Source organism: Diabrotica virgifera, chromosome 8 (assembly GCF_917563875.1).
Source record: "Diabrotica virgifera virgifera chromosome 8, PGI_DIABVI_V3a".
Taxonomy (NCBI): Eukaryota; Metazoa; Arthropoda; class Insecta; order Coleoptera; family Chrysomelidae; genus Diabrotica; species Diabrotica virgifera.
The window spans coordinates 40,889,319-40,905,103 of record NC_065450.1 but is presented as its reverse complement, the minus strand read 5'-3'; the positions used below and the strand labels follow the sequence as shown (position 1 = coordinate 40,905,103).

The 15,785-nt window shown below is 32.3% G+C and overlaps 1 protein-coding gene across 1 annotated transcript in view; it reads left to right on the top strand.

Annotated features, from left to right (window-relative positions):
* LOC126889533 (cytochrome P450 6j1-like) overlaps nucleotides 1-15,785 on the top strand; it is a 109,753-nt gene that overhangs the window by 69,707 nt on the left and 24,261 nt on the right. Inside the window, exons 3-4 of the mRNA XM_050657885.1 lie at nucleotides 190-402; nucleotides 9,570-9,818. Coding sequence (XP_050513842.1) covers nucleotides 190-402; nucleotides 9,570-9,818 — 462 coding nt within the window. The remainder of the gene's footprint in view (nucleotides 1-189; nucleotides 403-9,569; nucleotides 9,819-15,785) is intronic.

The window sequence follows — 15,785 nt, the reverse complement described above, 5'->3', positions numbered from 1 at the left end:
GTTTTATTTAGATTTAGAGGTGTTCATGTAGCCCCACTGAGGAGGTCTGGAAAGACCGAAATGGACGTATGGGAATGATGGATCATCTCTGAACCGAAATAAAACATAAGCTATCTTTCATATTAAATGAATAATAAAAAATGTGTGTATTTTTTACCCTTTTCTAATATATATTTTAATTTTTTTTAGATCAGTATCTTTACATCTCGAATACCATGTTTTTATTAGTGGCTGGACACGAAACAACTAGTTCTGCAATTGGTTATGCCTTATATGAATTGGCAGTTAATCCAGATATACAGGAAAAGTTGAGAAATTCAGTCCAAGATAATTACAAAACTTACGAAGGCCTTACATATGAAGGAGTACAAAAAAATAATTATTTGGATATGGTTATTAATGGTAAGTAGAACATTAAACATATATTACTAATTTAAGCCATATATTTTTGAGAATCTATTTTAATAATAACTTGCTTGCTTCTCTAAAAACAACCCTAAAACCACACATTGCTTGTTTCTCTAAAAATTGACAGTTTTTAACCCGGGAACACTCGCCTTCATTTTTGTCATGTAATCGGTCGCGCGATAGATTAAATCTAACAATTTAAAACAAATTTTTGTTTTATAGTATTTTTATTTATGTACTTGTTATGTTAAAAATGTCTATTTTTAACAATTATTAATGTTAATTGGTTCTTACCAGTCATAAATTCCACAAAAATATCCTACGCATTACTATACACCCTTCCACGAGGTACTTACGAGTGGAAAGTTATGTTGCAAAATTTTTCATTCAGTTATCACGGAAAAAGATAAAATTTTTTGATTTTTAGATTTTTTTCTAACGGTGCGACCGATTCCGGGGTAAAAAGTGAAATAATACGATTATTTCATTCATAGGAGATTCTGACCAAGAGAAAGCTACATAAATAAATTTTAACTGATTATTTTTTGATGATTTTAACTTCCAATCGTATAGTAAGATATTTGATCACGTGTTAAATTCTGTCCAATCAAATTAAAATTATACTGAAAATTATCTACTGTAGAAAATTATCGATAGAATTTTTTAAGTAGATTGTTTCTGTTTAATGGCAACCAGTTTCCTAATTTTGACAACTGTCACATTTAAGGAAATATCCATTATATACGTATTAAAAAATAATATTACGAATATCACACGACAGTAAGAATAAATAAGAAAATAATGCTTCATTTTTACTCAAATTTGTTGTCATTGGGCAGACAACAAATTTTCGAAAAACTGTCGCATTATTTTCAATTTATTCTCACTCTCTTGTAATATCATACCCGGAAATTTTTGATAATATCCCGTCGTCAAGTATATTACGTCAGATGCCCTTTGTTGCTACGAAAAAATGCATTCAGTGACATTAATGGCAATTTTAATGTTTTAAACATTATAAAAGGGATGACTTTCAACCGTCAAATATTTATAACAACTGTGTTTAATTGTACTAATTTGTACTTAGTCCAGAAAGCCACTGCGCACCCGCTAGAAAAAATATTCTAATTCGGATTTTTTGCACAATCTTACTCAAAAAGGACCCCTTTTAACAAATTTGCATGTTGCCAGGACCAAAAGGTGGTCAAAAATTTTTTTTTTTGTTTTTATCCTAAATTTTTTTTTACATGGAAAAAAGTTGTTTTAGGTTTTTTGGATCATTCCAAACAGAAAAGATCTTTAGTGACTTTTCTCTAAAAATGATAGTTTTTGACATATAAGCGATTAAAAATTGAAAAATTGCGAAATCGGCCATTTTTAACCCTCAAAAACTATGTGAAAAACTAAAAATTTGAATGTTGCCAAGGTAGGTAGATATTCTTTAAACATCGATTGATGAAATTCCGAAAAGGTTTTGCAATACGATATTCAGAACTCCTTTGTTTTTTAATTGCTAATCAAGTGTGCGCGACACTATTTTCCACCGACAGTATGGTGAAAATGAAAGGAATAAATTCGTTATTTCGTAAACCGGCAACTTTAAGAAAAAATCCCGAAACAGGTCGATTTTTATTTTTAAGTTATGATATTGTGGCATATATGGTATACTAGTGACGTCATCCATCTGGACGTGATGACGTAATCGATGATTTTTTTAAATGAGAGTAGGGGTCGTGTGCTAGTTCATTTGAAAGGTTCTTCAATTCTCTATTCAGTAATATAAACACAGTAGAACTTCAATTATCCGGACTCCAATTATCCGGATCGCCAATTATCCGGATCAGATTGAGAAAAAGAAAAAATCAAGTTTGTAAAAAAATAATTCATTTTCCTGCGATTCAGTATTGTGTGTCAATATTACGTAATGTAAACTTTGTCATTTACATATTGTTGTGTATACTATATTGTTTTTCATAATAAATACCGTATATGTTCTCCATTGTGTTTTGCTGCAATTACGTTTCTTTCCCGGAAAAGGCCTTTTTCGAGAAAAATCCAATTATCCGGATTTTTGATTATCCGGATCGGGCCCGGTCCCAATTAATCCGGATAATTGGAGTTCTACTGCATTTATATAAATATTTATAAAGGGTGTCCAACAAATTTTTATTAAATTAAATTATTTGACAAAAAAAGAAGTAGAAGGACACCCTGTATAAATAATTATGTAAATGTTTACATTACTGACTAGAGAATTGAAGAACCTTTCAAATGAGCTACCACACGACCCCTATTCTCATTTAAAAAAAATCATCGATTACGTCATCACGCCCAGACGGATGACGTCACTAGTATACCATATATGCCACAATATCATAACTTAAAAATAAAAATCGACCTGTTTCGGGATTTTTCCTTAAAGTCGCCAGTTTATGAAATAACGAATTTATTCCTCTCATTTGCACCATACTGTCGGTGGAAAATAGTGTCGCGCACGCTTGATTAGTAATTAAAAAACAAAGGAGTTTTGAACATTGTATTGCAAAAAACTCTTCGGGATTTCATCAATCGATGTTTAAAGAATATCTACCTACCTTGGCAACATTCAAATTTTCAGTTTTTCACATAGTTTTTGAGGGTTAAAAATGGCCGATTTCGTAATTTTTCAATTTTTAATCGCTTATATGTCAAAAACTATCATTTTTAGAGAAAAGTCACTAAAGACCTTTTCTGTTTGGAATGATCCAAAAAACCTAAAAAAAACTTAAATAATAATTTTAGGAAAAAAACAAAAAAAAAACGTTAAAAAATTTTTGACCACCTTTTGGTCCTGGCAACATGCAAATTTGTTAAAAGGAGTCCTTTTTGAGTAAAATTGTGCAAAAAATCCGAATTAGAATATTTTTCCTAGCGGATGCGCAGTGGCTTTCTGGACTAACTTACATAAATAAATTACAATAAAATTTTGGTTTTGAACAGTTTTATTCATGAAATAATTGCAACAAATTGCACTTGATCTCTAAAATTATTATCGAATTTTTGCCCCCGTGACACTTTGACATAATTTCTTTTTGTGACTTTTTGATAAAATTAATAGTTTTCGATTTATTTGTTAACAAAAATATTATTTTGGATAGAAAAATCAATGTTTTTCGATACACTTCTTTACAATTCACTCAATTTTTGCCGTAGAAATTTTTTTTAAACCAATTTCTTTAAACCTACAATTTTATATTGAAACATTTTTTCGTATCTCTGCTGCTAATCTTTTTATTCTGAAGAAAATGACATTTTTTACAAAACTACAAAAATTCGTTATTCTCTTTTAACTGCAGTTTTTAAAAACTAATCATTCTAAGCCAGTCAAACTTCTAACATAAATAAATAGGAATCAAAAAGGCCAATGACTAAAATCACCGCTTAGATTATTATGCTTCAAATTGGATTTCTCCTTTTTTGTTTCAAAAAAATATATTGATTTTTTAACCGTAACTTTTTATTTTTTATCTTTTTTGTAGGTTTCTACAAGATCTATAAGCTTTTTAATAGTAATTCTTTTTAAAATCCTCAGTCGCACAAAGAGGTGACTTTGAAAGGGTCGGTAAAGGTGGTTTTTGCATGTTATTACAAGTTTTAATTGTCAATAGGTCACTCAGTTTTTGTCGTAGAAAAAAGTTTTGCAAACCAGTTGCTTGGGAATTAAATAGGCTACAATTTCATCTGATCCTAATCTTGCTATTCTGAAGAAAATGTATTTTTTCCAAATTACAAAAATTCGTTATTCGCTTTTAACTGTATTTTTTTAAAAACTAATCATTTTAGGCCAGTCCTAGAACCTATTAATAATACTTAACAAAAAGGGACCGAATAAGGTCAATGACTAATTTCAATTAGGGTGGTGATTAGGGGGTTGCTTGCAATCACTTTTTCGCTGAAAAAAAAATATTGACTGACATTCTTTTCATTATAAGTCACTTAATGTTTGAGCTAGAGACTTTTTTTTATTTCTGGAGATATACATTTTTAAGTACTTTAGATTAGTTTAAACCAGTTGTCCTCGAAAAATGCATAGTTTTCCCGTCTTTTGACTTTGAAACTACAATATTTAGCATTTGATGAAAAAGGGCCATTATATAATAAAGTATAGCTCGATTAATATTGGTCTTAAAGAATATTTAAAAAAAAAACGGTCTTGTTTACTTTTTCGAAAGGTACATTTTTGTTAAGTAAAGTTGTTTTGATAAAACGAAAACTTTTGTAGTTATTAGCAGAGAACCTATTAAAAACATTGATTTTTTCGATATAAAACTAATACTTTTGATAGCAAATAAATCGAAAACTATCAATTTGATCAAAAAAAGGTATACAACGTTTTTTGCTTAGAATAAACGTTTTTACCAACTTTTGCAATTAAAATATAATAAAAAATTTCCACCCCGAGATAGGATGGCAGCCACACCCATGGCAAAGCGCCTTTCGGCATGATATAGATTTTGATCCTAGGACTATCCACTACTTATTCTCAAATATTCAAGCAAATCGATCCATTCTGTAAAAATTGCGAGGTTTTGTCCTATTTTAAGCTTCATTACTTGGACTATAACTATAACCCATCTTACTGTATTATACATCATCATCATCATCATCATCCAGCCTTCTGCATCCAAAGTTGAACATAGGCCTCCCCTAATTTCTTCCAATTTTGTCGGTCTTAGGCTTTCTGCAAGCAATTCCCAGCAATCCTTTTGACGTCGTCTGTCCATCGTGTAGGTGGTCTACCTCTACTTCTTCTGTCTTCTCTTGGTCTCCACACTGTAATTTTTTGGGTCCACCTCCCGTCCTTCATTCTGGCTACATGACCCACCCAATTCCACTTCAGCCATGCTACTCGCTCTATGACAACTGTGACGTCTGTCCTTCCTCTGATTTCTTCGTTTCTGACCCCGTCTCTGAGAGTCAGTCCAAGTAGTGACCGTTCCATTCTTCTTTGGGCCACTGTAAGTTTCGTTGCTGTGGCCTGGGTTAACGATAATGTTTCAGCGCCGTAAGTCATAACTGGAAGCACACATTGGTTGAACGTCTTCCTTTTCAAATAATTTGGCAAGTTGCTCTTGAAGATGTCTGATAGAGCTCCATATGCGGCCCATGCTAGTATTATACATAGTAGCTCGAAATACATCAGTCGACGTTAGACCAGTCCACTTCCTAAGATCGACCAGTTAGGATATACTTCTGCGTCCAGGTCCCCTCTTGCCCTCAATCTTGCCTTGTAGAATCAACTGTAGAAGTCAGTATTTACTATTACGCATAGTGTGGCCAAAGTAAGCCAAATTTCTGTTCTTTACGGTGTTCATCATTTCTTTGTTCTTAAACTTTGGAGACTAGTCATGTAATTTGTGTGGTGTTTATATGAGACCTTTAACATAGGTCGATAGCACCACATCTCAAATACCTCTAATGGTTTACGACATCTTCTGCAGGGCTCTAGCTTTCTATTACGACTTATACGTATATAGACACTTAAAGACACGTTGCAGAGAATCTTCCTATGACCGTTAAAAGAGATTCTGGCTTTTTAAATACGAGCTATGATCCCAAGTATCCTTAAGATTGCAGTCCAAATAGCATAATATGTTCTCCACTTTTTCTAACGGTGTATCGCTTTTTGTAATTTGGGCATTTATGTAGGTGTTCTTACCAATGAACATTACTTTTGTCTTCTTACAATCTTGTTTTAGGCTGTATTTGTTACATGTTTCTACAATATTATCCATCATCCTTTCGAACCCCTGCGCACTATCTACCAGAAATACTGTATTGTTTGCATATTTATATAAGTTGACCGGGTCGCCTGCAGTTTTTCCACTGTCATCAGTACGCATAACTTTACGTGTAACTTTAATACGAGAATTATAAAAAAAATATGCATTGAAATCCAGATCTCGTAATTTTTTGTGCATTATAATAGTAAGGGAGCAAAGTATGCTAAATGTGCAGTCACTCGACCGTACGAGTAGGTATTAAAACCAAAAAAAGTTAAGTAAAGTTTTCCATTTTAGTGGGCGCTTGCCATTTTTTAATTTAATTTTCCATTTCCAACAATCGTTTTTCCAGATTATAACGCCATCTATCCATAATTCGAAAAAATGTTTTGAATAAAAGTTAGTTATTTTTACTAAAGGAATCCAAATCTGCAATAAAAAATGGGGGCTCCTATTTAAGATTTTAAAGTAACCCCCCACTCCACCTCCGTGGGGGTCGTGTTTGGTGCCATTCGATAGATTTTTCAAAAATATTGAATAAGTGTATTTTACAATTTTTCGATCTGATGTTCATTTCGCGAAATATCGCGGGATTCGTCTTTAAAATATTAAATTTACCCCCACCCCTCTCCGTGGGGAGTCGTGTTTGGTACCATTCCAAATCATCACATTTTTAAAAAAATATTGAGCACGTATTTTTTAGTTTTTCGACCTGTCATTCATTTCGCGAAATATTCGCTTTTTTCTTGTGAAACTTTGGGACTCAAAACTCCTTACGCCCGGCTCAAATCGTCAGATTTTTGAAATATACACTCTTTTGCATGTACTTAACTTACCTTATCTTAATCTGACAATTTCGAGTTTTTTTAAGGATAGATTGTTTTTCGGGCCCCCCTTAACGAACTCCTTTGTGTTAAGAGCCAATATATGGTAGAGGTACATCTGCAGGGTACCAGGTTTCTCCCCATATGATAATCTGACGCACTCGAGTAACTGCAGAAATCCCCGCTTGGGCTCCCCTACCATAAAGTGAGTACAAAGACATACATTTTTTTTTGTAATTACATCTTCAATTTACCCTGCACTTCCCATAGACTCTACCAATAAAGCAGAGTCGTGTTGATGTCAGGGCGCCCAAGTTGACCATTTACTGCAACACTGATAAAAGATAGGAAGAAAATTGTTAATGTAAAAGTTGGGATAAATATAGGACCGTACTTTAAAAATATTTTCAAATATACAGGGCCCCCATATTGATAGGGAACTTATCGTTTTTTAATGGAGCACCGTGTATATTTTTGGAGTTGACCTGTACCACTCGCTGGGCGAACGGCCCCCTTTTTTCGAGCAGGTAAAACTTTATTTCCTTAAAGTGAATCTTTACGTATGAATTAAATCGACCCATTTTACAATTTAATATTATCGACATGTAACTTGAATGTTTTATTAATCAAAATATACGCTAGTTTCGACTAAAAATATAATGTTTCACTGGTGATGGTATGACTGGACCGAAAACGTCCTGAAGAATTGTAATCCATTTGGATAAATTTAGATTTTTTACATAAATTATACAATCATAATATGCGCATAAATATGCAGTATTTTATACAAAAATATGCATGTTTATCTAGAAAATATGCATATAAAAATAAAAAATACATATATAAATACATATATTTAAACAACTCAGAAAGTACTATCCGTTTTATTTACAAACATATTTAAAATATCTTCATAATTTATAGTAATTAATATTTTTTATATATTTTGCAAACTAAGTTTAGGTGTTCTAGGTCTGGATCCCGCGTAGGAAAAAAAAAGTTGATTTGCAAGCTGCAAATTTGTTAATAGCTTAAGGGTGTCTAGTCGGACAAACTTTGATATATGGGAACACTGGAACAGGGGAAGTTTTAATTGTGGAACAGGTTAAAAATTTGGAACGGTCAGACCACGAAAACGGCACATGTATTTTGTCCGACAGAATAGACTTAAACTCTCCGAACAGAGATTAAACTCTCATGCAAAAATCAGACTGCTATTTATCACCAAATGGGCGTTTTAATGAGTGGAACATGTAGAATATGTCAAATGACAGGAATTATGACAGGTGATAAATAGCAGTCTGATTTTTGCATGAGAGATTAATCTCTGTTCGGAGAGTTTAAGTCTGTTCTGTCGGACAAAATAAATGTGCCGTTTTCGTAATCTGACCGTTCCAAATTTTTAACCTGTTCCACAATTAAAACTGCCCCTGTTACAGTGTTCCCATATATCAAAGTTTATCCGACTGGACACCCTTAAGCTATTAACAAATTTTCAGCTTGCTATTAATCAATTTTTTTTTCATACGCGGGATCCAGACCTATTCAACTATTTAAGTATTTTAACAAATAAATGATATTACTTCGAATTGTGCTAACACTAAATAATTTAAATGCTGTTTAAATTTTTTTAACAAAAACTTATGGCTTCTGAGTAGGTACATACCTATTACAATATATTTTTTAAATGAAAAAGCTTCTTTCTACATCAACCGATATTACTGGGGCATTTTTCAAATTTACTGTAATCTTTGCTTTCACATTAAATGGTTCCTAAGAGTGTCCCACCCAGTACCTACTTGAACTAAGTACTTCAGAAAGGATCTGGTAACTATTTTCATAACAATTAAAATCAGAAATCTTGAAAATATCAAGAAAATATGACTCTGAAAGCAGGAAGGTCCCCCAAATATATACAGGAGGTTCTTGGTTTCTTTTATTATTTTATTTTAAAGGTTATTGTACGAGAAAACAATGCTAAGCGAATTTTCAGTACATTATTGAATGATTCGAATTTTTTAGATCCTATTTTTTCATCACAAGGTATTAAAAAAGGGCCTGAGAAAATAGAAAATATATCGATTTATTGCAAACTTGCCTTGTGTCAGCACATTTTAGAAAATATTCTCGTATAATATAATATAACACACAATGATGTAGTACTTCCAGTTTTGCCACAAATTGAGCAGTAAACTTTGTCCTTTTCCGTAGATGTAGATTTTATCCAAGTTTCAAGCAGTGTTTATTTTCGGTAGTTTCAAATTGCAATTCACAATATTATTACAAAGACAGGTGTTACCGGTTTCAATTTTACAACATAATTGACTTCTAAAACTGACCATCCCAATAAAAGTTTTTACCTAGAGGTATAAACTAGCATATTTTGGAACCCTTATTCAAGGACAAAACTACAATAAATATCTTGAAACAAAATTAAATATTCGCATAATAATTAAATAGGCACACTTTTATAGAAATATGCAAAATTTTACATTTTTGCATATTTTATTCATAATATGCAAAATATGCAATTTTCATATTTGCCTAAGTCTATATATAATATATTTTGTTTCAGAAACTTTAAGAAAATATGGCCTTTTACCGGTTCTTGATAGAGATGCACTCGCCGACTATCAGTTTGAAGGTACAGATCTTGTCATTGAAAAGGGAACAGCAGTTTACATTCCTTACTTTGCTATGTTTAGGGATCCCAAATATTTCCCAAATCCCCTGAAGTTTAATCCAGAAAGATTTGCTGATAATACTTTCAATTCAGATGGTTACACCTTTTTCCCATTCGGAGAGGGACCAAGAGCATGCATAGGTAAGTCACATATTTCTTCTAAGTGTGTGTCTGCATTGGATGGGTTTTATATACGTAATAAAAAATCAGACTGGCCTGATGTTATAAGTTTGGACACTTACAAAGGAGAGTATCGATAAAGTGGCAAAAGCGCAAAGATCGATGGAAAGACAGATGCTGCATGCAAAAATTAAAGCTCGCAAACGAAACGTTTGGATCAGAGGAGTAACCAAAAATAGAAACGTTAAGGAACATGTGGCAAAACTCAAATAGAAATTTTCAGATCACACCATCCGACAAGCAGATGAAAGATGGAACAAGCAAATTATCTACTGGCGAACATAAGAATACAAAAGATGGAGAGGAAGGCCTCAGATTAGATGGAGCGACGACCTTTAAAAGCATGCCGGATCAAGATGGATGACCACCGCGCTGGATAGAAACCAGGGGAAAAGAGAAGGGGAGGCCCATATACAAAGATGGACAGATTAAGGCTCGAAGTAATAGAAAAGGAAATTAAATATGAGACGAAGCATTGACATGAAGTAAACGGTTCCATGACATCTCGTAACGCGACAGTTCGTAACGGCGACAGTTCGTAACGGCGACAGTTGGTAACTATACAAGTTCGTAACGGACAATTCGTAATGTCCAAATTGAATTATGCTGTTTATTTTTGGTAACGTGGAAACTACTGTTATTAAAACTATAAATGAAATTATGTTTATCAATTTAACGAATCAGTATCAGGATAAACATTTTAAGGCATTTCATATTTTGTGTTTCAGAATATAATAAAAGTATTTAAACACGCAAATAAAAATTATGTAAATAAAATACTTTTTCTACAACCGTGTTAAAAATGCAATTTTTAGCACTCCATACGAGCGTTAAAAATGCTACTTTAAGGCACTAGTGCTTTAAAATATTTTTAAGGCACTGCAGTTCGTATTGACCGTATAGACAATTTTGATGTAATGTCAAAAAAATATAAAAATGGAATGTCAGTCAAGTTCAAGTAAAAGTTTTTGTAGATATTGTTCTGTAATTACGTTTGTAGAAAAAATATTGTATGATATGCGTGTTAAAAAGTACATTTTTAAGGCACTTATGTGAATTACAGAGCTTGCTATCGCTCATTCTGCAAACTTTCATATGCGTGCCTTAAACGGGTACTTTTAACACTTATATGATAAATAATTATTACTTAAAAAATGTTTACTTAGAAAGTTAGGAATGTCTAAAGACGGTTATCGGCTTAAGGATTTCACCAAATTACTTCATTATTCCTTTGTCTAAGTAGATATATGCAAATTTAAGGAACAGTAGGAGGGATTTAAAAATATTGTTAAAAGTTTGTATGTATTTAAATATTGAAAGATTGTATGTGTTTAAAGACTTTTAATATATTCTGAAACAAGAAATATAAAATATGTTCAACATATTTATCCAGGTACCTACTGTTTCGTTAAATTGATAAACAAAATTTCAATTAGGTAGTTTCGACGTGAACAAAAATAAACAGAATAATTCAATTTGGACGTTACGAATTGTCCGTTACGAATTTGTATAGTTACGAACTGTCGCCGTTACGAAGTGTCACCGTTACGAACTGTCCCTGTTACGAGTTGTCCGTTACCAATTGTCCGGTTAACGAACTATCGCGTTACGAGATATCTGGTCACGGTAATAAACACAAGCACAGATATAAGGCAGGTGCAAGACTCTTTAAGCTCTCGACCTTTTAATCTTATTAATTAATTAATTCATTCATTCATTCATTCATTTATTTATTCATTCATTCATTCATTCATTCATTCATTCATTCATTCATTCATTCATTCATTCATTCATTCATTCATTCATTCATTCATTCATTCATTCATTCATTCATTCATTCATTCATTCATTCATTCACTCATTCATTCATTCACGTTAAAATCTCTAGGGATTATAGATAATGACATCGCGTTCAAAATCCTATTCTTGGGTAAGGTTGAATAATCCTCTGTCATTTACAACTTGCTGAGTGTCTTTGATGCTGTCGTGACTCTTTTTCATTTCTTACTGTCCTTGCACTAAACTTTCCAGTCTATCACATGCATCGCTCTTATGTCTTCTACATCATCCAGCCATTTACTTCTAGGTCTTCCCTACACCTGGGCCATAGTGGTGACCAGTTAGTTATCCTTCTCAACATATCTGATTGTGGGCATCTTTGTATAAATATATCTTATCCATTCTAAGCAGAACGGTCTTAGCTCGGTTTGGTATTCTCTTAAAGGCGGAGATAGATATCCGCGCCGCGAACTCCGCGTCGTGTGAGCGCCGCGCATTCGCGGCGCGGTTAATGTTCGTTAAAATTTTTCATTTTGACGAACCTTCCGCGATCCAGAGGAAACTTACGAACATTTAGTAATTGTAGATAATCATGTTTCTGTCCTGTACTTCTACTATATCTTATTTTGGTATTGTTTTAAAACTATTTTCTTACTACTCGGGGCTAATTAGCAAAATACAAGGAAAAGTTATTTACCAGCAATTTTATTGCTGGAATCGAATCTTATTATTGCATGTATTAATAATATAGGTATGCAAAGTTTGCAGATAGTGTGCTACTTTTTTTATAAACAAAATGGCGCCCGAAAATCGTGTTTTTTTCAATTTTTGCTCTATAACTCCAAAGATTTTAACTTTACACCAAAAATACTCAAATAAAAATTCACTGCAATTAAATTATGCATAGAGATGTGTTTTTCCCGATTCACTTCGACGAAAACTTTCCCCGGAAAAAGCGTGTTTTTCCAACAAAATCTTTAATTTTCAACTAAAATTTTAGATAAGTATTTGCTAATCAATAATTAAATAACTTGGTAATGTAAAATCTCTTTTCATATAGATTATAATTCCAGAAGCCGATGGAAATTGAATTAACACTTTAGCAACAATTGAACTGTTAATTAAAAATTTACGGTCGCTATAATAACGACAATAATTAGGATTCATAAGAATAACTATGATTTTTTCATAAAAAGACACTATACCCATCTAATGTACTTTACACAATTAAAATTGGACTATTTAAGCGGCCTCAGGAATATTTTAAAATTATAAACAATTTTTTTGCTTATAAACAAATAAAATATCTCGGAAAATATTAAACTAAATTAAATTGTGAAAACGGTATTCGAAAAATACTGGCAGGATGCTTCTCTTAAAAGAAAAAACGTTTAATTATGATGGGTGGTTTCTGAGATACAACCGGTCAAATTTGACCGGAATTTACGGCAAAGATGTAAACAATAGGATCATAATTTTCAAAGCATCACCTTTTGTTTTTTGTCCTCTTTCTCCACACCAATTTTCATATCTTTAAAATACTCATAACATATATTATTATAATAAAAACTATCGATAATAGGTTGGAGAAAATGTAACCCTCAAAGATCAAAATTGGTATACGTTAAAAAATGCATTTTCTCGGCTTCTCATGAAGCAATTTCCTTCATTCTTTTTTTGTTCCCTAATAACTCGAGCCGAGCCATCGAACTAACTCATTATTAAATGTCAAACTTGCTTCTGTTTTGTTATAATAGATTAATTTATTTAAAAGAACAGAAAACTACATATTTTTCCAGTTGTAGGCTTTTTTTTTAGATAAACTTACAACAAGTGTACCTTTAAAAGTTAAAAACATAAATATTCTCATTTGAAAGCTCTATAATTATTTAAACAATTTTTATTTAAACAAGTTAAAATTTTGCGTTATAATAAATAAATTAATTTATTATAACAAAACAAAAGCAAGTTTGACATTTAATAATACGTTAGTTCGATGGCTCTACTCGAGTTACTTGGGAACAATAAAAGAATGAAGGAAATTGCTCCATGGGAAGCCGAGAAAATGCATTTTTTTAACGTATACCGATTTTGAACTTTGAGGGTTACATTTTCTCCAACCTAATTTTTGATTGGAATTCAGCTATTTTTGGCAATTTTCAGACGTATTATCGATTGTTTTTATTATAATAATATATGTTATGAGTATTCTAAGGATATGAAAATTTATGTGGAGAAAGAGGACACAAATATAAAGGTGACGGTTTGAAAATTATGATCATATTGTTTATATCTTTGCCGTAAATTTCGGTCAATTTTGACCGGTTGTATCTCAGGAACTACTCATCATAATTAAACGTTTTTCCTTTTAGAAGAAGCGTCATGCCGATGTTTTTTGAATACCGTTTTTATAATTTAACTTAATTTAATATTTCTCGAGATATTCTATTTGTTTATAAGCCAAAAAATTCTTTATAATTTTAAAATATTCCTGAGGCCGCTTAAATAGTCCAATTTCAATTCTGCAAGGTACATTAGATAGGTATAGTATCTTTTTATTAAAAAATCATAGCTATTCTTATGCATCATAATCATTTGCGTTATTATAGCCACCGTAAATTTTTAATTAACAATTCAATTGTTGCTAAACTGTTTATTCAATTTTTATTGGATTTTGAAATTAAAATCTATACGAAAAGGGCTTTTACATTACCAGGTTATTTAATTATTGATTAACAATTACTTATCTAAAATTTTAGTTAAAAATTAAAGATTTTGTTGGAAAAACCCGCTTTTTCCGGGAAAAGTTTTCGTCAAAGTGAATCGGGAAAAACACGTCTCTATGCAGAATGTAATTTCGGTGAATTCTTATTTGAGTGTTTTTAGTGTAAAGTTAAAATCTTTGGAATTATAGAGCAAAAATTGAAAAAAAAACGATTTTCGGGCGCCATTTTGTTTATAAAAAAATTAGCACACTATCTGCGGACTTTGCATACCTATATTCTTTTATACCTAACTTTTCCCAAAAATGGCCTATTCTCCGATAATCAGCCCAGACTATACGGCATATTATGCAATTTACTATTTTATGTGGAATAAGCCACAATTTGAGTTTGAATTAAGTTTATTTGACGTTCCAAATAAACAGTAAAAATATCTCTAATAAAATAATTCAAACGTTTCGTGTTGATTTTGCGAGAAAACTAAATGTAAGGCCCAATGTTTACCTTTTTTGGAATCGTATCATGAGGTTTTTTTCATCGTTATTTACTATGGGATCACTAACAGAAGATTTCACTGTAATCATTTATGATTTTTCTGATATTCTCTGATTTTCTTTCTTCTGGTTTTCGGATATTCTTAAGTTAAAGTTGATTTCATGTAATCGAATGAACTATCATCTTGCAATAAAGTCAACCCTTTCGCGTTTCTGCTCTTCTGATATAAAATCGTAAAAATTCTCTAACTTTAGCGAAAGGCTACACGGGCGATAATTTACGGCGCCGTAAGAGCATTAAATCCGTTGGTTGACTAACTCCTTCACCAATTATGTAGATGAAATAGGAGTTATACAACTAATAGGCGTAAGTTATCGACCGTGTGGCCTTTCGATAAGCGATTGTTTCACTCCTGGACATTTCGGGGGCTACCTTTTTCGCTTTCCGGTGTCACAATTTTAATATATCTGCTTGTTCCAACTACGTTGCTTCACCAGAAACGAAGTTAAAAACTATAAGTTCTTCCAAGTTGTGCGTTAGTTTTTTCGCTCTCCGGTGACACAATTATAATATATCTGCTTGTTCCAACTGCGTTGCTTCACCAGAAACGAAGTTAGAAAACTACTGGTTCTTCCAAGTTGTGCGTTACCTTTTTCGCTCTCCGGTGACACAATTATAATATATCTGCTTGTTTCAACTGCGTTGCTTCACCAGAAACGAAGTTAGAAAACTATAGGTTCTTTCAAGTTGTGCGTTGCCTTTTTCGCTTTCCGGTGACGCAATTACAATATATCTGCTTGTTCCAAATGCGTCGCTTCACTAGAAACAAAGTTAGAGAACTATAGGTTCTTCCAAGTTGTGCGTTACCTTGTTCGCTTTCCGGTGATACAATTATACTATATATGCTTTTTCCAACTCCGTTGCTTCACCA